Genomic DNA, 25,541 nt, shown 5'->3' on the forward strand with positions numbered 1-25,541 from the left:
AGCACAACAGACAACTTCAGACATGACATTTAGTATTAGCAATACATGCTACAGGAGTAACATGTATCATGCTTAGGCACCATGGTTAGGTCTATATTGTTATAAGCATAGTTCATGGGTATATCGAGTATCAACAAGAATAATCAGTGGAAAGGGTGGGGCTAAGCTGCTCTGTGGCTAAGATGATTCTAAGTGCTCATAGAATAATATTTTGCAAAAAATTGTTTAGCAATGGGACTGAAAAGCTGGCAAAATAATAATTGGTATACTGAAATATAACACTGAAGTACATTATAGATCAGTCAAGCATTACAGTGCATAGTTTTACAAAGAAAAACTATTACTGGACATGGACATGGATGCAACTGTAGACAGAAAGATTCTCAAAATACATTTTCACTGTGCATTAGGGCTGAGCGACATTATTGCTTTAGCAATATATCATGATATTTGAAAGTATCAATATCGCGATATTTTGTATTATTAATTATTGTGATACCATGCCTGTACATAATTGTCATTCTGTTATGCTGTACTAGGCTAAGAATCCTTCTATGTCATAACCTGGTTACCCCTGCAGTGAGGTGTGAACACTATAACATAACCTCAAAGCATGTGTTACAATAACTGTTACTGTAAACGAGGATAATAGTGGCTAATTTGATGCTACCTTTAAAGATTTCCTGCAGGAATACTGAGCAATACACTATGTGTATCACCAGTTATGAATGACTTATTTGCAGTGGCATAACTAAACCCGGGCCTACCCGAGCCTAGGCCCAGGTGTCAGCAAATTATTAGACTGAAAACAGACATTTTGTATACCGTGATGCCAAGATAGGCTTGGCTAACCGTCACGGACCATGGGTAATGTATCAAAAATTCGAACAAAACAGTAAAGAAAACTTACTGGTCTTAGGTCTATACTCTGGAGTATCTCTTAGTGAACAATAGTGGACCATTGGTGGATTTGATCAAAGCACAAACTACCATGTCCCTTAAATTAAATTCCACGTGCATAAATTAGGCTGTGGCATATTAAAGTAGAGGGGATTACTCGGAATAGAGATAAGGAGTCAAACTGGAATCTGGAGTGGTAATTCACTAAATTCAGTGGACGAAATCAGTGTGGCCAGGAGTGTCTAACATAAATAGCTATAACACATTATAATAAGTAATTCTATACTGCCAGCGATGTATAGCTCTACTTGATCATTAACAAATATGTTGGAGTACAGTTGAGACGCGTGAGAGTGAGATGAGGCTTAATCTGCAGTGGTTACATTATACTTACATAGATAGTAGCTACATATGATATTAGTTAGCTAATACTACACCGTATGTTGGTTAGCCCATCATCGGGTCTTTAGCCTTTTTGTACAATCATGACATTAAGTGTTCTGTGAGGGTGTGTCATCCCATCACCTTCCAGTTAGCTACACCACTGATTGTACTAGGCCCTGGTGTTAGTCTGGCTCTAGTTACGCCTCTGCTTATTTGTACTTATCGTGAACTATTCAGTATCATGAATAGTGGCTTTAGTATCAATCGTGATACTAAAATGGCAGTATCGCTCAGCCCTACTGTGCATCTGTATAACAGTTAATTTTATATACCCAACATTACTTTGTTTAGATTCTAGAGCCTGATGTTATCTTCGCATGATACTCATCTATTTATAACTGCATGTGTAAAGAGTAGTCACAGAGGAATACTACACTGTTAAAATTTTGGTGTAGTCATAACACTTTTAGGGTGTCCACTTCCATGTTTAAATATAAATCCCTTCATATTCCTCATGCACACATGCATAGGTGGTGCTTTAAGGCAAAAATAGGTGAACAAGATGAGTTGACAGTGCGACTATAAACTTGTATATTAGATTTCTTTATAACTCATACATTATCAATGCAGCTATCCAATGTATTTTTACCATCTTTAACATTTGATTTAAGAATCTGTTGTAAACACACAAGAGAACAATAAACACAAGCATAAGGGAAAGTTGAGAATATTAAGTTTGATTAGGGATCACAGAAATATGGGTAGTGAAGTAGGGAGGTCACCTACACCTGAAGATATAGTTACTAATGGACATTTAATCCCTACTTTAGTATATACCTATACTAGGTGAATTAGGAATTAAATGTCCACTATTATATCAGTGTAGGCCATTTGCTTCACAAATGTTTATTTCTATGATCCCTAATTTTTTCTTATATTTGTGTCCAGTCACAATGGAAAACTCAGACAATTCCCATTACAAATTCTCAATACAAATGAGTAGGGAAGCCATCATGCAGAATTGACACCTTGCAGGGACACAAAGGAGGGCACAGGTAAGTCCATGAAGCATGCATTGTACATACTGCAGTATGCCATAAGGCACCTGTCGGGTTGAAGTAAGAAAATTCCACTAGAATAATCTTTATAAGCATATTTTTAATTTTGTAGTAACACATTTGAAGTGTTTCAAGTTGTGCTGAAGACACACTTTGTTATACCTAACCAATACTACTGAGGCACCATGAAGATATTGTTAGGTTAGTTATATATTTTGGTCAAAAGAACCCAAACCTTTGATTCACGATCCCTAACATACAGTACTATCATCTACTATATAAATCTGAAAAGCTGTCTGTCTGTCTGTCTGTCCGTGATACAGCTAACTCCCAAACCATAACACCGACTGACCCCAGATTTGCTGCAAATTAATTGCCATTAAGCTGGAACCAAGGAGTTTATTAATAGAAATTTCTAGCATGTTTTGTTTGCTGATTACCATAAGCTCGTAAACAGGTTTTTTGAGCACAGCTACTACTCACTACATGGAGCGGCGATTGCAGCTCTATACCATTGATCTAAAGCATAATTCACACCCTTTGGTGGTATTTATGCAACGATTTCTACTGCTAGGGTTACACTATGGCATAAAAGTCTTCAGCAGTGTTTCCTGACACATGCCACGCCCATATTTCATTAGTAATTTACTTCAAACTCTACAAGCCTACTCTCTACCCCAAATTGTGTATTCTATGGTGGAACTCATGCCTATAACCAATGAACTAACCTTACAATTCAGCAAGAAGGCAAATGGACCATACTTTTGAAGCATAATATAATGTGAATTTATGGAAACACGGTTACCTTGAAGTCCCGTTGCTAAGTCAATAGTAATGATGTGAGACGCGTGTGATTCTAAACAATGCGCTATGAAGGAAAGGGAGTTTTTGTGCTTCTAGACCAGGAAATAGGTGGATGTAAATAGAAAGAACAACATTGCGACGTCTCTGAAGTGACGTCCATTCAATACATCAATACCAAACTTGCAAATTCGTGCCATGATATTTAAATAAATCCGGCTATGGAGCTAGGAATACAAACTCAGGAGAAGGACATGAACAGAGCAGGGTAGAAGGGGATAGGAACTCAGTTTCAGTAAGCCAATAGCAAAAGAAACAAAGGTGGTTAGGAACAATTGGCAAGGAGCTACTAGGAGTGATTGAGGCTAGGAGTGAGGGAGAACTGGAACTACCTATGCTAGAACTTATAAACTCCCAAGAGAATTTACAGTATTAACACTAAACTAAAGGCCTGCTAATACCTGTTGTTCTCCGCACGCTGTTATCCATCTGCTGCGCCAATGTGCAAACAGAACTTCCATCCTGCCTGGAATCACATGATAAACATGGCTACTTTAATTTAACTTCACTATGGACGCACAATCCACTCCATATGTCACATATGTACACTTGCAGTTTAATTTTTGTTTTACAAATGCATTTATGCGTGTGTGTATATTCAATGTACAGGAATATATAAGCTTGAATATACTGCATCAATTAGTGCTATAGTTGGTGAGTTAGATGGATTACAGACATGGACACTGCACTACAGTGTATATGACATGTATGATTAGGTACAACAAAGATAATACAGTACCAACACCTCCATGAAGGGCAGGCGTACCAATCACTCATTTCAACTTGCACGAAGGGCAGGTACCACTGCTAGTACTCTATAATACTTATGCAATGTGCTATTCAATCATTGTAAATTTTATCCCATACGTATACAGTATATACACTGTATACATGTGGTGAGAATATACATCAAGTATCTTACATTGTCTCCTTGATCAATCTTTGCTCCTTTGTTTAACAAACACTCAATGCTCGCAACCTTGCCACTTCCTGCAGCACTGTGCAATGGAGTCCGTCCATTCTGTAATAACACAAAACACATTGTTATGTCATCATACTCAAAATACATTATATACCTACAACATACACATCCACTCTAATAAAACAATCACAGCCTTATACAGTGAGGTAGTTTACCACAGAAAACTTTAGTGAATTAACTACACTACATTTATGTAGTGAATAGTTGGAGGTGTTAAATTTGGTGAAACAAGAACAGTGGGACATCAGCTATCTGACCCTCAGTTCATAATGGTACAGTGTTTAGTAGTTACCTCTAATAGTTTGTAACTATGTAAATGTTATGTATAGTACTTGTCATCCATGTTGTAATCACTTTGTAGTTGGTCACTATCATAAAATCTATTGTACTTAACTCTTCAAGCTATGAGTTAACCAGTTTAGTATAAATCATTTTAGCTTGAATACGTTATGTGTAGGACTTTATACCGATACAATTTTTACTGATATTTCAAATACGGAATACTCAACTGGGAGGTATCTCCAACCAATACCAAGTACCATAGCTATACTTCCTAACTGCACACATTTATTTGTAATGTACACGATAAGGTAACTAATTCATACATTAATTTGTATACTTCATGGTACATGTAATAGTTGTAACATGGGCATGAAGGCTTTGCCTTATATGTATGCCCAACTACCCAAGGGCAGAGGGCATACATATCAGACAAAGCCCGAATGCCCTGTGTTACAGCTAATATATAACACTTATTACATCACCAAGCCAACATGAGTGCAGCCACTCGATGTACTATATACGTATGCATACCTAAAATAGTACGTTCTCATTACGTTTGGATGCTGGTGGACCTTCAACACACTAAAATGTGCAACCTCTATCATGTATACTTGCTATAAATTGTCATAATTCTGTGTGCTAAAAAGCATTTAAATAAATTAAATAAATAATGGTGCTAGTAGGTAACTATAAATACTCTAATAAAACATTGTGTTACTGAGTATACTGATGGATTGCATTTTCACACAGAAGAGTAATTTTGCTTACTACTACATGTTTGATGCATTGTACCAGACAAGTAGAAATGGAGGTCATTTTATAATCACATGTGATAAGCTAACTATATAACTGCTACCTGCAACAGTACAATGAAAACAGTATTAGTATTTATCTGATTTGTCAAAAGACACGGTGGCACCAAAAAGCGTTTCTGTATGAGGATGTTTTCCGAATAAAAAACAGGCAGTATCAAAAAACTGGTATGACTTAAATATCACAGATTACTAACAATTTCCCAGCACTAAACAAGAATATTGAGTACATGTTGATTGTACTATCAAGTAAAAAGCATACAGATTTTCTGGAACCCTAGACAAGTCTGGTATCATACACATTAACAATGAAAAATGACAATTTGTAAATAAACGATGTCAACAAGCATGTACAATTTAACTATAGATACATGACTCCTAATAAGGATCGGGAAAAGCATCATGTACCAGAAATACGTAGTTGTGTTTCAAATGTGGATGTGATCACCATAATTGTGTATTGCATGTTTATTTGCAGGTTTTGTCGTAATTAAATAAATTAAATTAGTGTCCAAGGAATATATCACCAAAGTTTTAGCCTTCTGTGGTGAGTAGTTTTGGAATTATAGCGCTAGACAGTAGGAAGAGTAAGATAATCGATTCGTACAGTGACCATACTGAAAATAAACTACAGGCGCTTACGTTCGGAGCTATAATTTCCGTTTTTGGATTAGTCTACAATGTTGGAATTTGGCTTAAAATGTTCACCATGGATTAGCACATCAGCCAATGTATAGTGTTATCCCTGTAGTCACTTGCGCATATGGATATGAAGGCAGTTTAGTAGAAGAAATGATGACACAAGATAATAATACCAAGTTTGTAATTCGTAAAATTTGATGACAACACTGACAGACGGGATTATCATTATACTAATACAAATGAATGCAGGACAAGAGTCCATGGTCCAGTCAGTGCCTGGTATTGGCTGAACCACTTTTCATTGTTTAAATTTTGAGATACTCTAATAGAGCAGTCATCGAGATATACTCTAATAGAACAGTCATCACACAATACTCTAGTAGAGAAGGTGGTAGAATATAGCCACTGTTTTAAAATTACATTGCTTGTTCTAAGCTATTATAGCTATGTTAATTGTCTTGTATTTTTTAAAAGTGAATCATCTGCATGACTTTAGATTGGGCTGTATGTCTTGTATCATAGTCTGTTCACATTCACGTTCACTTGAGCCTGTTAATAACTCTTGCTACATGGGTCAGCTGCCCAAACATTTAGTAGCACTGTGAAGCCTTTTAACACTGGAACTGTTTATCAAAAATGCGCTTTGATATGAGCAAGGACAAGTGAGTTAAAATATACCATATATTTAGTACTAAGTGCACAAACATGTTTACAATATGAACACATGTTCTTTCTAGTCCAAACCATTGGGAATGAACGCACGTTTACCTCTTTGATATAAACTACTATATTTGGAGGAGGCTCAGGTGAATGTGAGCAGGCACAGTTTATTTCAATAATTATCTCTCTACTACAAAAGTTTTGCCCATTGAAACTTTTCCCTATACGGTATTACATAGCTAATTTTACGTTATAATGCATACATACACATTGGGAATGCCTCCACCTAAACGTACATACAGCAATGGACATGGCTTCATGCATACCATTAGACTACTGCTATACACCTTACTGATGCATAAGTGTGGCTCCACGTATGATTACAGACAACGACACACATAATTCTGATAAATGGACATGGCTCATGAAAGAAGCTGGACTTCCTGCTAACAAATTTATTTATTTCACACCTCGAGTCAGAACCAACAGATACTCATCACAGGTAGCTAGCAATACACATTGCACCAAAACTTTTAATCTGCAACAAAGTTTAGCTCATCGAACTTTCCCCCTATATGATGAGTGAAATTGAATTAATTGATACTGTAGCACAACAGTATCAGGATATATCTACGTTAACAAAACAAGGACAATAATTTCACAGACAGCCAAACATTCACAAATCTGTATGTATGTGGTCCTAGAATATTGGCACATACGTATGTGGTTAGTCTAGTTCTAGTTACGCCACTGCTTATATGATATAAGATAGCTAATACTACACCGTATGTTGGCTAGCCCATCATTGGGTCACTAACCTTTTTGTACAATCATGACATTAAGTGTTCTGTGGGGGTGTGTCATCCCATCACCTTCCAGTTAGTTACACCACTGATTGCACTAGGCCCTGGTATTAGTCTGGTTCTAGTTACGCCACTGCTTATTTGTACCTATCGTGAACTATTCAGTATCATGAATAGTGGCTTTAGTATCAATCGTGATACTACAATGGCAGTATCGCTCAGCCCTACTGTGCATCTGTATAACAGTTAATATTATATACCCCACATTGCTTTGTACATTAAGTTTAGATTCTAGAGCCTGATGTTATCTTCGCATGATACTCATTTGTTTATAACTGCATGTGTAAAGAGTAGTCACAGAGGTATACTACACTGTTAAAATTTTGGTGTAGTCATAACACTCTTAGGGTGTTCACTTCCATGTTTAAATATAAATCCCTTCATATTCCTCATGCACACATGCATAGGTGGTTCTTTAGGGCAAAAATAGGTGAGTTGACAGTGCGACTACAAACTTGTATATTAGATTTCTTTATAACTCATACATTATCAATGCAGCTATCCAATGTATTTTTACCATCTTTAACATTTGATTTAAGAATCTGTTGTACACACACAAGAGAACAATAAACACAAGTATAAGGGAAAGTTGAGAATATTAAGTTTGATTAGGGATCACAGAAATATGGGTAGTGAAGTAGGGAGGTCACCTACACCTGAAGATATAGTTACCAGTGGACATTTAATCCCTACTTTAGTATATACCTATACTAGGTGAATTAGAAATTAAATGTCCACTAGTATATCAGTGTAGGCCATTTGCTTCACAAATGTTTATTTCTATGATTCCTAATTTTTTTCTTATATTTGTGTCCAGTCACAATGGAAAACTCAGACAATTCCCATTACAAATTCTCATTACAAATGAGCAGGGAAGCCATCATGCAGAATTGACACCTTGCAGGGACACAGAGGAGGGCACAGGTAAGTCCATGAAGCATGCATTGTACATACTGCAGTATGCCATAAGGCACCTGTCGGGTTGAAGTAACAGTCAGTAGAAAATTCCACTAGAATAATATTTATAAGCATATTTTTAATTTTGTAGTAACACATTTGAAGTGTTTCAAGTTGTGCTGAAGATACTCTTTGTTATACCTAACCAATACTACTGAGGCACCATGAAGATATTGTTAGGTTAGTTATATATTTTGGTCAAAAGAACCCAAACCTTTGATTCATGATCCCTAACATACAGTACTATCATCTACTATATAAAGCTGAAAAGCTGTCTGTCCGTGATACAGTTAACTCCCTAACCATAATACCGATTGACCTAAGATTTGCTGCAAATTAATTGCAATTAAGCTGGCACCAAGAAGTTTATTAATAGAAATTTCTAGCATGTCTTGTTTGTTGATTACCACAAGCTCGTAAACAGGTTTTTTGAGCACAGCTACTACTCACTACATGGAGCAGCGATTGCAGCTCTATACCATTGATCTACAGCATAATTCACACCCTTTGGTGGTATTTATGCAACAATTTCTACTGCTAGGGTTACACTATGGCATAAAAGTCTTCAGCAGTGTTTCCTGACACATGCCACGCCCATATTTCGTTAGTAATTTACTTCGAACTCTACAAGCATACTCTCTACCCCAAATTGTGTATTCTATGGTGGAACTCATGCCTATAACCAATGAACTAACCTTACAATTCAGCAAGAAGGCAAACGGACCATACTTTTGAAGCATAATATAATGTGAATTTATGGAAACACGGTTACCTTGAAGTCCCATTGCTAAGTCAACAGTAATGATGTGAGACGCGTGTGATTCTAAACAATGTGCTATGAAGGAAAGGGAGTTTTTCTGCTTCTAGACCAGGAAATAGGTGGATGTAAATAGAAAGAACAACATTGCGACGTCTCTGAAGTGACGTCCATTCAATACATCAATACCAAACTTGCAAATTCGTGCCATGATATTTAAATGAATCCAGCTATGGCGCTAGGAATACAAACTCATGAGAAGCACAAGAACAGAGCAGGGTAGAAGGGGATAGGAACTCAGTTTCAGTAAGCCAATAGCAAAAGAAACAAAGGTGGTTAGGAACAATTGGCAAGGAGCTACTAGGAGTGATTGAGGCTAGGAGTGAGGGAGAACTGGAACTACCTATGCTAGAACTTATAAACTCCCAAGAGAATTTACAGCATTAACACTAAACTAAAGGCCTGCTAATACCTGTTGTTCTCCGCACGCTGTTATCTATCTGCTGCGCCAATGTGCAAACAGAACTTCCATCCTGCCTGGAATCACATGATAAACATGGCTACTTTAATTTAACTTCACTATGGACGCACAATCCACTCCATATGTCACATGTGTACACTTGCAGTTTAATTTTTGTTTTACAAATGCATTTATGCGTGTGTGTATATTCAATGTACAGGAATATATAAGCTTGAATATACTGCATCAATTAGTGCTATAGTTGGTGAGTTAGATGGATTACAGACATGGACACTGCACTACAGTGTATATGACATGTATGATTAGGTACAACAAAGATAATACAGTACCAACACCTCCATGAAGGGCAGGCGTACCAATCACTCATTTCAACCTGCACGAAGGGCAGGTATCACTGCTAGTACTGTATAATACTTATGCAATGTGCTATTCAATCATTGTAAATTTTATCCCATACGTATACAGTATATACACTGTATACATGTGGTGAGAATATACATCAAGTATCTTACATTGTCTCCTTGATCAATCTTTGCTCCTTTGTTTAACAAACACTCAATGCTCGCAACCTTGCCACTTAATGCAGCATTGTGCAATGGAGTCCGTCCATTCTGTAATAACACAAAACACATTGTTATGTCATCATACTCAAAATACATTATATACCTACAAACATACACATCCACTCTAATAGAACAATCACAGCCTTATACAGTGAGGTAGTTTACCACAGAAAACTTTAGTGAATTAACTACATTACATTTATGTAGTGAATAGTTGGAGGTGTTAAATTTGGTGAAACAAGAACAGTGGGACATCAGCTATCTGACCCTCAGTTCATAATGGTACAGTGTTTAGTAGTTACCTCTAATAGTTTGTAACTATGTAAATGTTATGTATAGTACTTGTCATCCATGTTGTAATCACTTTGTAGTTGGTCACTATCATAAAATCTATTGTACTTAACTCTTCAAGCTATGAGTTAACCAGTTTAGTATAAATCATTTTAGCTTGAATACATTATGTGTAGGACTTTATACCGATACAATTTTTACTGATATTTCAAATGCGGAATACTCAACTGGGAGGTATCTCCAACCAATACCAAGTACCATAGCTATACTTCCTAACTGCACACATTTGTTTGTAATGTACACGATAAGGTAACTAATTCATACATTAATTTGTGTACTTCATGGTACATGTAATAGTTGTAACATGGGCATGAAGGCTTTGCCTTATATGTATGCCCAACTACCCAAGGGCAGAGGGCATACATATCAGACAAAGCCCGAATGCCCTGTGTTACAGCTAATATATAACACTTATTACATCACCAAGCCAACATGAGTGCAGCCACTCGATGTATTATATACGTATGCATACCTAAAATAGTACGTTCTCATTACGTTTGGATGCTGGTGGACCTTCAACACACTAAAATGTGCAACCTCTATCATGTATACTTGCTATAAATTGTCGTAATTCTGTGTACTAAAAAGCATTTAAATAAATTAAATAAATAATGGTGCTAGTAGGTGACTATAAATACTCTAATAAAACATTGTGTTACTGAGTATACTGATGGATTGCATTTTCACACAGAAGAGTAATTTTGCTTACTATTACATGTTTGATGCATTGTACCAGACAAGTAGAAATGGAGGTCATTTTATAATCACATGTGATAAGCTAACTATATAATTGCTACCTGCAACAGTACAATGAAAACAGTATTAGTAATTATCTGATTTGTCAAAAGACACGGTGGCACCAAAAGGCGTTTCTGTATGAGGATGTTTTCCGAATAAAAAACAGGCAGTATCAAACAACTGGTATGACTTAAATATCACAGATTACTAACAATTTCCCAGCACTAAACAAGAGTATTGAGTACAAGTTGATTGTACTATCAAGTAAAAAGCATACAGATTTTCTGGAACCCTAGACAAGTCTGGTATCATACACATTAACAATGAAAAATGACAATTTGTAAATAAACAATGTCAACAAGCATGTACAATTTAACTATAGATACATGACTCCTAATAAGGATCGGGAAAAGCATCATGTACCAGAAATACGTAGTTGTGTTTCAAATGTGGATGTGATCACCATAATTGTGTATTGCATACTAATTTTATTTGCAGGTTTTGTCGTAATTAAATAAATTAAATTAGTGTCCAAGGAATATATCACCAAAGTTTTAGCCTTCTGTGGTGAGTAGTTTTGGAATTATAGCGCTAGACAGTAGGAAGAGTAAGATAATCGATTCGTACAGTGACCATACTGAAAATAAACTACAGGCGCTTACGTTCGCAGCTATAATTTCCGTTTTTGGATTAGTCTACAATGTTGGAATTTGGCTTAAAATGTTCACCATGGATTAGCACATCAGCCAATGTATAGTGTTATCCCTGTAGTCACTTGCGCATATGGATATGAAGGCAGTTTAGTAGAAGAAATGATGACACAAGATAATAATACCAAGTTTGTAATTCGTAAAATTTGATGACAACACTGACAGACGGGATTATCATTATACTAATACAAAAGAATGCAGGACAAGAGTCCATGGTCCAGTCAGTGCCTGGTATTGGCTGAACCACTTTTCATTGTTTAAATTTTGAGATACTCTAATAGAGCAGTCATCGAGATATACTCTAATAGAACAGTCATCACACAATACTCTAGTAGAGAATGTGGTAGAATATAGCCACTGTTTTAAAATTGCATTGCTAAGCTACTATAGCTATGTTAATTGTCTTGTATTTTTTAAAAGTGAATCATCTGCATGACTTTAGATTAGGCTGTATGTCTTGCATCATAGTCTGTTCACATTCACGTTCACTTGAGCCTGTTAATAACTCTTGCTACATGGGTCAGCTGCCCAAACATTTAGTAGCACTGTGAAGCCTTTTAACATTGGAACTGTTTATCAAAAATGCGCTTTGATATGAGTAAGGACAAGTGAGTTAAAATATACCATATATTTAGTACTAAGTGCACAAACATGTTTACAATATGAACACATGTTCTTTCTAGTCCAAACCATTGGGAATGAACACACGTTTACCTCTTTGATATAAACTACTATATTTGGAGGAGGCTCAGGTGAATGTGAGCAGGCACAGTTTATTTCAATAATTATCTCTCTACTGCAAAAGTTTTGCCCATTGAAACTTTCCCTTATACGGTATTAAGTAGCTAATTTTACGTTATAATGCATACATACACATTGGGAATGCCTCCACCTAAACGTACATACAGCAATGGACATGGCTTCATGCATACCATTAGACTACTGCTATACACCTTACTGATGCATAAGTGTGGCTCCACGTATGATTACAGACAACGACACACATAATTCTGATAAATGGACATGGCTCATGAAAGAAGCTGGACTTCCTGCTAACAAATTTATTTATTTCACACCTCGAGTCAGTACCAACAGATACTCATCACAGGTAGCTAGCAATACACATTGCACCAAAACTTTTGTGGTTTATGACAAAACCACAAAATCTGCAACAAAGTTTAGCTCATCGAACTTTCCCCCTATATGATGAGTGAAATTGAATTAATTGATACTGTAGCACAACAGCATCAGGATATATCTACGTTAACAAAACAAGGACAATAATTTCACAGACAGCCAAACATTCACAAATCTGTATGTATGTGGTCCTAGAATATTTGCACATATGTATGTGGTTAGTCTGGTTCTAGTTACGCCACTGCTTATTTGTACCTATCGTGAACTATTCAGTATCATGAATAGTGGCTTTAGTATCAATCGTGATACTAAAATGGCAGTATCATTCAGTCCTACTGTGCATCTGTATAACAGTTAATTTTATATACCCCACATTGCTTTGTACATTAAGTTTAGATTCTAGAGCATGATTTTATCTTCGCATGATACTCATCTGTTTATAACTGCATGTGTAAAGAGTAGTCACAGAGGAATACTACACTGTTAAAATTTTGGTGTAGTCATAACACTTTTAGGGTGTCCACTTCCATGTTTAAATATAAATCCCTTCATATTCCTCATGCACACAGGCATAGGTGGTTCTTTAGGGCAAAAATAGGTGAACAAGATGAGTTGACAGTGCAACTATAAACTTGTATATTAGATTTCTTTATAACTCATACATTATCAATGCAGCTATCCAATGTATTTTTACCATCTTTAACATTTGATTTAAGAATCTGTTGTACACACACAAGAGAACAATAAACACAAGTATAAGGGAAAGTTGAGAATATTAAGTTTGATTAGGGATCACAGAAATATGGGTAGTGAAATAGGGAGGTCACCTACACCTGAAGATATAGTTACTAATGGACATGTAATCCCTGCTTTAGTATATACCCATGAGGGATTAAATGTTCACTAGTATACCTTCAAGTGTGGGCCCCTTGCTGCACTACTTTTTATTTCTATGATCCTTAAAATTCCCATATTCTTGTACCCAGTCAAAACAGAGAACTTAGATGACAGATGCATCTAGGAAGCCATCATACAGCACTACCCCGAATTGACACCTTGCACTGTAAGCCAGGATGAAAGGGACAAAGGAGGGCGCAGGTAAGTCCATGAAGCATGCATTGTACATAGTGCAGTATTCCAAAAGGCTGAAGCGACAGCCAGTAGAAAATTCCACTATATATTATTTAATTTTGAAGCAACCTATTGGAAGCATTTCTTGTCATGCTAAAGGTACTTTTGGTTGTACCTAACCAATACCACCGAGGTGCCATGATAGTTTTAGGGTGAAATTTCTTTGGCCAAAACCTTCATGATTCCTAATGTACAGTACTATCGTATTGCATGATACTTAGGCAATGTGCTATTCATGTATTGTAAACTTTTATCCCATATGTATACAGTATACACTGTACACATGTGGTTGTACCTTATACAGTTTAAATATTTGACAATATACTATATACATTGTCTTTGTGATCAATCTTTTCTCCTTTGTTCAACAAATACTCAATGGTCACAACTTTGCCCTCTTCAATTAAAACTATACACCATCAAAAATTTTTGTATCCTTTCTGTAGCCCCAAAGGTGTGCGTATCATGTACGTTTGTTTACAATGCAGGAAACGTAAACAAGGTCTTCGTCTTTTCTTCAACTAAGCCGCCTTCATACCCATATGCGTAAGTGACTACAGGACTAACACTATACTTTGGCTGATTTGCTAATCTTTAAACCACATTGAAACATTGTAGACTAATGCAAACTGAAGTATGTAAGCGCCTGTAGTTTATCTTCAGTATAGTTACTGTATATTCTATAGTTGTTGATGGGTGTGATTCTAAACAATGCGCTATGAAGGAAAGGGAGTTTTTGTGCTTCTAGACCAGGAAATAGGTGAATATAAATAGAAAGAACAACATTGAGGTGTCTCTGAAGTGACGTCCATTCACTTCAGAGATGACTCAATGTTGTACAATACCAAACTTGTGAACTCACGTCATGATATTTTGGCTATGGTGCTAATAATACAAACTCAGGAGAAGGGCATGAACAGAGCAGGGTAGAAGGGGATAGGAACTCAATTTTTAGTGAGCCAATGGCAAAAGAAACAAAGGTAGCTAGGAACAATTGGCAAGGAGCTACTAGGAGTGAGGGGGAACTGGAACTACCTATGCTAGAACTTATAAACTCCCAAGAGAATTTACAGTAGGCTTTAACACTAAAGGCCTGCTAATACCTGTTGTTCTCCACACGCTGTTATCCATCTGCTGCGCTAATGTGCAAACAGAATTTCCATCCTGTCTGGAATCACATAATAAACATGGCAACTTTAATTCAACTTCATTATGGACGCACAATCCACTCCATATGTCACATATGTACACTTGCAGTTTAATTTTTGTTTTACAAATGCATTTATGCGTGTGTATATATTCAGTGTACATGCAGGAATATATAAGCTTGAATATACTGTATCACTTAGTGCTATAGTTGGTGAGTTAGATGGATTACAGACATGGACACTGCACTACAGTGTATATGACATGTATGATTAGGTACAACAAAGATAATACAGTACCAACACCTCCATGAAGGGCAGGCGTACCAATCACTCATTTCAACCTGCACGAAGGGCAGGTACCACTGCTAGTACTGTATAATACTTATGCAATGTGCTTGTAAATTTTATCCCATACGTATACAGTATATACACTGTATACATGTGGTGAGAATATACATCAAGTATCTTACATTGTCTCCTTGATCAATCTTTGCTCCTTTGTTTAACAAACACTCAATGCTCGCAACCTCGCCACTTTCTGCAGCTCTGTGCAATGGAGTCCATCCATACTGTAATAACACAAAACACATTGTTATGTCATCATACTCAAAATACATTATATACCTACAACATACACATCCACTCTAATAGAACAATCACAGCTGTATACAGTGAGGTAGTTTACCACAGAAAAGTTTAGTGAATTAACTACACTACATTTATGTAGTGAATAGTTGGAGGTGTTAAATTTGGTGAAACAAAAACAGAGGGACATCAGCTATCTGACCCTCAGTTCATAATGGTACAGTGTTTAGTAGTTACCTCTAATAGTTTGTAACTATGTAAATGTTATGTACTATACTTGTCATCCATGTTGTAATCACTTTGTAGTTGGTCACTATCGTAAAATCTGTTGTACTTAACTCTTTCAAGCTATGAGTTAACCAGTTTAGTATAAATCATTTTAGTTTCAATACATTATGTGTAGGACTTTATACCGATACCATTTTTACTGATATTTCAAATACGGAATACTTAACTGGGAAGTATCTCCAACCAATACCAATTATCATAGCTATACTTCATAACTACACACATTTATTTGTCGATAAGGTATATCATTCATATATTAATTTGTGTACTTCATGGTACTTTTCACCAAAATCGTAATTCGCTATAAGTGTTGATATCATATGAGAAACTATTATTTAACTAAGATGAAAGTTTAAAATGTGTCCTGTTCCATGATAGATTTTGGATTCTGGAAACCTGAAGTTTTAATTTCTTAATGTTTCAAGTAGTGTGTAAAATCCAAAGGGGTTTCCTGAAACCCCTGGAAACCCCCCTCGGTACGCCCCTGCAGTAATGGACATGGCTTTGTGCATACCTTCAGACTACTGCTACACACCTTACTGATAAATGGGTGTGGCTTCACGTATGATTACAGACAACGACACACATAATTCTGATAAATGGGCATGGCTCATGAAAGAAGCTGGGCTGCTATAAGACTTCCTACCAACAAATTAATTTATTTCACACCTCGAGTCAGAACCAATAGATACTCATCACAGGTAGCTAGCAATACACATTGCACAAACATTTTTGTGGTTTTTGACAAAACCACAAAATCTGCAACAAAGTTTAGCTCATCGAACTTTCCCCCTATATGATGAGTGAAATTGAATTAATTGATACTGTAGCACAACAGTATCAGGATATACCTACGTTAACAAAACAAGGACAATAATTTCATAGACAGCTAAACATTCACAAATCTGTATGTGGTCCTAGATTATTTGTTGGGGGTAACGTGTTACTTGTATAACATAATTATTACTTTTGTGGTAACCAAGTTATATAATGAAACATGTTATAAAAACCAGTAATATAACTCAAGTTACTTTACTTACAAATGTAACATGTTATCAAAGTAATGAAGTTACTGTAATGAGTCTAATATTAAGTAATTTTACTACAAGTAATCAAGTTACTAATCTCATTAGTAATCCACTGGGTAACGTCTAGCCACAACAAAGCAAAAAAGCCACCTTAATGAAGCTTATTCACCAGTTTCTTACAATTATAACCAACATTTACACATTGTCCAACAACACAATCATTTTAAGTGATAAGGTGGTAATTGCACACGTGACAGCTTAAGACTGTTGACACAAAGTAATATAATATGTAATATTATTATAGTTACTTTATTTTATGGGTAATATGTAACTGTAACTAAATAATTCAGTTGAAAGTAATATGTAACGAGTTACTTTTAAAACCCCAACACTGTTAATCTCATATATGACCGTCTCAGCAAAAACCTGTCTAGTTCGCACAAGCATGCATATTGAGAAAATGAAATTTTAAAAAACAGGTGAAATTACCTGTACATGTAATACAAAGAAAATTTTATGCAAGTTTAATCGAGCCATTACTCAGGAAAGGAAGATAGTGTTAAATCGATTAAACCTATATACTATCTTATTCGACTACTCATGGGGAGTTCGAAAATCTTTGTTTCATTTCTGTAGCCCCAATAGTTTGCGTGTCACCTGCATTTGTTTATGATGTGATAGACGTAAACAAAATCGTTGCCGTTTCTTAAATAAAACCACCTTCATACGCCTATGCACAAGTAACTGCAGGACTAAAACTACACCTTGGCTGATCTGCCAATCCATGGTAAACACTGTAATCCAAATCCCAACTTTGTAGACTAATCTAAACGGAAGAAATAAAAGGTAGTGAAGTAAGGGAGGTCACCTACACCTGAAGATATAGGTACTAGTGCACATGTAATCCCTGCTTTAGTATATACCCATGAGGGATTATATGTTTACTAGTATACCTTCAAGTGTGGGCCCCTTGCTGCACTGCTTTTTATTTCTATGATCCTTAAAATTCCCATATTCTTGTACCCAGTCAAAACAGAGAACTTAGATGACAGATGCATCTAGGAAGCCATCATACAGCACTACCCCGAATTGACACCTTGCACTGTAAGCTAGGATGAAAGGGACAAAGGAGGGCGCAGGTAAGTCCATGAACCATGCATTGTACATAGTGCAGTATGCCAAAAGGCTGAAGCGACAGCCAGTAGAAAATTCCACTAAATATTATTTAATTTTGAAGCAACCTATTGGAAGCATTTCTTGTCATGCTAAAGGTACTTTTGGTTGTACCTAACCAATACCACCAAGGTGCCATGAAGGTATTGTAAGGATAGTTTTAGGGTGAAATTTCTTTGGCCAAAACCTTCATGATTCCTAATGTACAGTACTATCATATTGCATGATACTTAGGCAATGTGCTATTCATGTATTGTAAACTTTTATCCCATATGTATACAGTATACACTGTACACATGTGGTTCTACCTTATACACTTTAAATATTTGACAATATACTTATATACATTGTCTTTGTGATCAATCTTTTCTCCTTTATTCAACAAATACTCAATGGTCACAACTTTGCCCTCTTCAATTAAAACTATACACCATCAAAAATCTTTGTATCCTTTCTGTAGCCCCAAAGGTGTGCGTATCACGTACGTTTGTTTACAATGCAGGAAACGTAAACAAGGTCTTCGTCTTTTCTTCAACTAAACCGCCTTCATACCCATATGCGTAAGTGACTACAGGACTAACACTATACTTTGGCTGATTTGCTAATCTTTAAACCACATTGAAACATTGTAGACTAATGCAAACTGAAGTATGTAAGTGCCTGTAGTTTATCTTCAGTATAGTTACTGTATATTCTATAGTTGCTGATGGGTGTGATTCTAAACAATGCGCCATGAAGGAAAGGGAGTTTTTGTGCTTCTAGACCAGGAAATAGGTGGATATAAATAGAAAGAGCAACATCGAGGTGTCTCTGAAGTGACGTCCATTCACTTCAGAGACGACTCAATGTTGTTCAATACCAAACTTGCGAACTCACGTCATGATATTTTGGCTATGGTGCTAATAATACAAACTCAGGAGAAGGACATGAACAGAGCAGGGTAGAAGGGGATAGGAACTCAATTTTGAGTGAGCCAATGGCAAAAGAAACAAAGGTAGCTAGGAACAATTGGCCAGGAGCTACTAGGAGTGAGGGGGAACTGGAACTACCTATGCTACAAGTTATAAACTCCCAAGAGAATTTACAGTAGGCTTTAACACTGAAGGCCTGCTAATACCTGTTGTTCTCCGCACGCTGTTATCCATCTGCTGCGCTAATGTGCAAACAGAATTTCCATCCTGTCTGGAATCACATGATAAACATGGCTACTTTAATTCAACTTCACTATGGACGCACAATCCACTCCATATGTCACATATGTACACTTGCAGTTTAATTTTTGTTTTACAAATGCATTTATGTGTGTGTGTGTATATTCAATGTACAGGAATATATAAGCTTGAATATACTGCATCAATTAGTGCTATATTTGGTGAGTTAGATGGATTACAGACATGGACACTACACTACAGTGTATATGACATATATGATTAGGTACAACAAAGATAATACAGTACCAACACCTCCACGAAGGGCAGGCGTACCAATCACTAATTTCAAAATGCACGAAGGGCAGGTACCACTGCTAGTACTGTATAATACTTATGCAATGTGCTTGTAAATTTTATCCCATACGTATACAGTATGGGATAAAATATTCTCACCAATGTATATTCTCACCACTGTATACATGTGGTGAGAATATACATCAAGTATCTTACATTGTCTCCTTGATCAATCTTTGCTCCTTTGTTTAACAAACACTCAATGCTCGCAACACTGCCACTTCCTGCAGCTCTGTGCAATGGAGTCTGTCTACGCTGTAATAACACAAAACACATTGTTATGTCATCATACTCAAAATACATTATATACCTACAACATACACATCCACTCTAATAGAACAATCACAGCTGTATACAGTGAGGTAGTTTACCACAGAAAAGTTTAGTGAATTAACTACACTACATTTATGTAGTGAATAGTTGGAGGTGTTAAATTTGGTGAAACAAGAACAGTGGGACATCAGCTATCTGACCCTCAGTTCATAATGGTACAGTGTTTAGTAGTTACCTCTAATAGTTTGTAACTTTGAAAATGTTATGTACTATACTTGTCATCCATGTTGTAATCACTTTGTATTTGGTCACTATCATAAAATCTGTTGTACTGAACTCTTTCAAGCTATGAGTTAACCAGTTTAGTATAAATCAGTTTAGCTTGAATACATTATGTGTAGGACTTTATACCGATACCATTTTTACTGATATTTCAAATACGGAATACTTAACTGGGAAGTATCTCCAACCAATACCAAGTACCATAGCTATACTTCATAACTACACACGTTTATTTGTCGATAAGGTATATCATTCATATATTAATTTGTGTACTTCATGGTACTTTTCACCAAAATCGTAATTCGCTATAAGTGTTGATTTCATATGAGAAACTATTATTTAACTAAGATGAAAGTTTAAAATGTGTCCTGTTCCATGATAGATTTTGGATTCTGGAAACCTGAAGTTTCAATTTCTTAATGTTTCAAGTAGTATGTAAAATCCAAAGGGGTTTCCTGAAACTCCTGGAAACCCCCCTCGATACGCCCCTGCAGCAATGGACATGGCTCTGTGCATACCTTCAGACTACTGCTACACACCTTACTGATAAATGGGTGTGGCTTCACGTATGATTACAGACAACGACACACATAATTCTGATAAATGAGCATGGCTCATGAAAGAAGCTGGGCTGCTATAAGACTTCCTACCAACAAATTAGTTTATTTCACACCTCGAATCAGAACCAACAGATACTCATCACAGGTAGCTAGCAATACACATTGCACAAACATTTTTGTGGTTTTTGACAAAACCACAAAATCTGCAACAAAGTTTAGCTCATCGAACTTTCCCCCTATATGATGAGTGAAATTGAATTAATTGATACTGTAGCACAACAGTATCAGGATATACCTACGTTAACAAAACAAGGACAATAATTTCACAGACAGCTAAACATTCACAAATCTGTATGTGGTCCTAGATTATTTGTTGGGGGTAACGTGTTACTTGTATAACATAATTATTACTTTTGTGGTAACCAAGTTATATAATGAAACATGTTATAAAAACCAGTAATATAACTCAAGTTACTTTACTTACAAATGTAACATGTTATCAAAGTAATGAAGTTACTGTAATGAGTCTAATATTAAGTAATTTTACTACAAGTAATCAAGTTACTAATCTCATTAGTAATCCACTGGGTAACATCTAGCCACAACAAAGCAAAAAAGCCACCTTAATGAAGCTTATTCACCAGTTTCTTACAATTATAACCAACATTTACACATTGTCCAACAACACAATCATTTCAAGTGATAAGGTGATAGTTGCACACGTGACAGCTTAAGACTGTTGACACAAAGTAATATAATATGTAATATTATTATAGTTACTTTATTTTATGGGTAATATGTAACTGTAACTAAATAGTTCAGTTGCAAGCAATATGTAATATGTAACGAGTTACTTTTAAAAACCCCAACACTGTTAATCTCATACACTGTACCACAACCTGTCAAACTATTACACATACAAATGTGACCATCTTAGCAAACATCCCACTTGTTCACACAAGCATATGTTTTGAGAAAAACAAAATTTTAAAAAATCATAAAATTATGCCTGTTATAAAGAAAAATATGCCAGTTTTTATTGCGCCATTACTCAGAGAAGGAAGACTCGACTCAACTAAAACTATACACTATCTTATTCAACTGTTCATAGAGTTCAAAAATCTTTGTATCCTTTCTGTAGCCCCAAAGGTGTGCATATCACGTACGTTTGTTTGCAATGCAGGAAACATAAACAAGGTCTTCATCTTTTCTTCAACTAAACCGCCTTCATACCCATATGTGTAAGTGACTACAGGACTATAACACTATACCTTGGCTGATTTGTTAATCATTGAAACATTGTAGACTACCATATGGAGGGAAACTTTGGCGCTGTTAAAATTTGGCAAATTTAGCATGAATTCGCCAAATTTTCCCCATCCAAATATTTTGGTGACGAAGAAAATAGCAAACCAAGCCTCGAATTAATCAATTTTCTACTCGACCAAGGGATAGTGGGCCAGGCATTACGCTAGAGCCAAGCCTGGCTCGACTACCTCACTAGGTAGCTAGTTACTGTACACGTGGTATCCTCAAACTTCACATTGGAAACGGGCGTGACAAGTAGCGAGTCCTACAATATTAAGTACGATATTCACTAACCCAGAGGGTGTAGATCTACTCTCTATATAGTATTACCTTTTAGTTGGTAGCTGACTCCAGGCGCCGCCGCTGAGAGGCGTGGCACTCCAGTTCTCACTTCAGGCAACAGCGATTAGTAAGCTAACCAATTAAATAGGACGTGCACTTTGCTAACAATTCGCCAAATTTTATTTCGCCAACAGTGATATTTTGCTTGATTTGCCAAATTTCCCCCCTCCAAAGTTTCCCTCTGTACAGTAATGCAAACTGAAGTTATGGCTGCGAATGTAAGCGCCTGTAGTTTATCTTCAGTATTGTTGCTGTACAAATTGATTTTGCTGCACTTCCTACTGTCTAGTGTTATAATTCCGAAACTACTCAACACAAAAGGCTGATCCATTGACACTGTAGATAATGCTGAGAAAATCAAAAAATAATCAGAGGTTGCATAAACAAGTTAGGTTTTTGCTGAGATGGTTACAAATGGTGATACAATAATTCCATGCAAAAATATCTCATGACATTTATATACAGAACAAAAATTATTTTACGTGAATGACTGCTCTATTAGAGTATCTTGATCAATTGCAATAGTTTTCTAATATTTGCATATGAAAAACGAATTACAGTAGTATAGGAAAATCGAAGAGCAGAGTACTACGTATATGGGAATAGTAATCAATCTACCACAGTATTATCTAGGGACGACCTAGAGTTAAAATGTGCTATACTTCTAAAGTTGCACATGGACTTGTCATTGTACGATGTTAAGGACACGGAGATTTTTAATTCTGCATAGTAACCTTGTATGATTTCCTGTCACCAAACCAGTATCTTAGGTGTGTATTTTTTTCTTCTCTGTGATAGTGTAATGACACTAACAGCAATTGTGTATGTGTGTATACCCCCCACTTTGAAGTTAGAACATTTCACTGGAGTACACACATCACATCACAACACATGTAATATGTACATGTACATGGTACACCACTCACTATGTTACGTGATTCTGTATCAGCTTTGTTGTCCAACAAATGTTGGACAACACTGAGTTGGCCAAATCCAGCAGCTGTATGTAGTAATGTCTCGTTGTCCTATACAATAGTAGACAATACATGTTATAGTAGATAATGATACTTATACAAGAGATACAATGTTTCATTTTTTATGATATTACTTGTCTAATTTGGAACAGATTGTTTTGCATTGTCTCATGAAGTTAGTGCAGAGGTAAAGAAGTTGGTATGAAGATGAGGTGACCACAGTATATTAACTAGGTCATGATATCGCAAAACTTAACCAACTTAACTATGCATATACGTGTATGATTTAAAGCATTTACATTAACTTACCTAGCCAAAACAGAGTTTGCTAAGCTACTAAACCATCAAAGTTTTAGTATTAGTAGGACTGAAGCTATATAGAATTTACAAAACTCTTAGAGAGAAATTTGGTGCAGTGGAAGATGTACACAACTTACAGTAAGGCCATATCTACATATTTGAAAAGTTGTTGATTTTGACGTATGCACAGCTCCAAGATCCCTTCTTCAAAACACATCATTTTTGCATTATAGCTGCTCACCAGGGTGAGCAGGCCATACACCACATTTGGTCCAGCTATTCCAGAGATTTTAGCGGCCAAAGTTTTAATTTTTTGCTTGGACATGACCAACCTGTTATTCAGCCAATCTGTCAAATCATGTTCATTGTTGATGCATAATAAAATGACAAGCTAAAACAGATATTCATTATCCCTGACCTTCCAACCCATTGTTTAGGTAAAAATTCTAAACAACAACTTCTCAAATTCGTATGGCTTTGCCTTTTAGAAACTCGATTTTATGAAGCACATTGACTGTTCTATTGGAACATTCGAAATTTACTATTGGAGTATTTCAATATTTAATCCAAAACAGCCAAGCTGTGAAAAAGGTGTGGTCTTCCAAAAATAAGCTAGTATGAAAAGATGTGGTATCAAAGGTGACGGCTAAGAAATGGCTGAAATGATATTATACTGTCACTTACTTTGTGACATCACAAATTAATCGACATAATATCATTGCAGCCATTTTTTGGCCGCCACATTTGGTATGACATCTTTTCATACTAGCCTAAATTAGGAAGGCTACACCTCTTTAAACCAGGTGTGTGCCTAGTTTACTGAAATTGTTTTTGTAAAGTGTGTGTGTGTGTGTGTTTGTGTTTGTGTGTGTGTGTGTGTGTGTGTGTGTGTGTGTGTGTGCATGTGCGTGCATGCGTGCGTGCATGTGTGTACCTACAGTGTATCTACCTATGTTTGTCCGTACGCACCCACCTGAGCAAAATCGTTAAATGATAAAAGCAGCTTTTACGTAAGAAGTAAAAGCAAAATGAAGTAAAATTCCGCACAGGTAAAACTTTGTTCTGAGGTGGTTTCTTTTCGGTGGTCTGAAATATGGGTGTGGTAACTCTCCTTAGATTTTGTGAATTACCTTCCCTTCAGATTTTTACAGGCATTTAACAACTGGAAAATGATGGTGCAGGCCTTGTAGGCTACCAGGAATAGACTATCCCTTTGAGTTGAAAGGAGGCATATCCCCTATGTACGTGAATGAAAATGAAGAGTAGCTTTGAGGCTTTGTCAAGAAAATTTGTGGGGATAGTCAACAGTTTAGAAGATACTTCTGTACGTAATATGTTGTTAAAAGTGGTTTGTTTAGCAAGCACTTGCATAGCAATATAATTTAAGAATTACAAAAATTTCATGAATTATGAAATCCGAGAATTACATACTAATACATAACACTAATACTATTATTATATTGCACAACCAAAAACCTATTGGTTAAAATAATAAGTGTAGTACAT

The 25,541-nt window shown here is 36.1% G+C and overlaps 1 protein-coding gene across 1 annotated transcript in view; it reads right to left on the reverse strand.

The window, feature by feature from the left end:
• Positions 1-24,465, reverse strand: part of LOC136261196 (uncharacterized) — a 56,555-nt gene extending 32,090 nt beyond the window's left edge. Inside the window, exons 1-6 of the mRNA XM_066055172.1 lie at positions 24,454-24,465; positions 23,688-23,786; positions 20,153-20,251; positions 15,888-15,986; positions 10,152-10,250; positions 4,126-4,224 (exon numbers count right to left, since the gene is read on the reverse strand). Coding sequence (XP_065911244.1) covers positions 4,126-4,224; positions 10,152-10,250; positions 15,888-15,986; positions 20,153-20,251; positions 23,688-23,786; positions 24,454-24,465 — 507 coding nt within the window. The remainder of the gene's footprint in view (positions 1-4,125; positions 4,225-10,151; positions 10,251-15,887; positions 15,987-20,152; positions 20,252-23,687; positions 23,787-24,453) is intronic.
• Positions 24,466-25,541: the final 1,076 nt, after the last annotated feature.

The sequence above is a fragment of the Dysidea avara genome, chromosome 7 (genome assembly GCF_963678975.1).
Source record: "Dysidea avara chromosome 7, odDysAvar1.4, whole genome shotgun sequence".
Lineage (NCBI taxonomy): Eukaryota > Metazoa > Porifera > Demospongiae > Dictyoceratida > Dysideidae > Dysidea > Dysidea avara.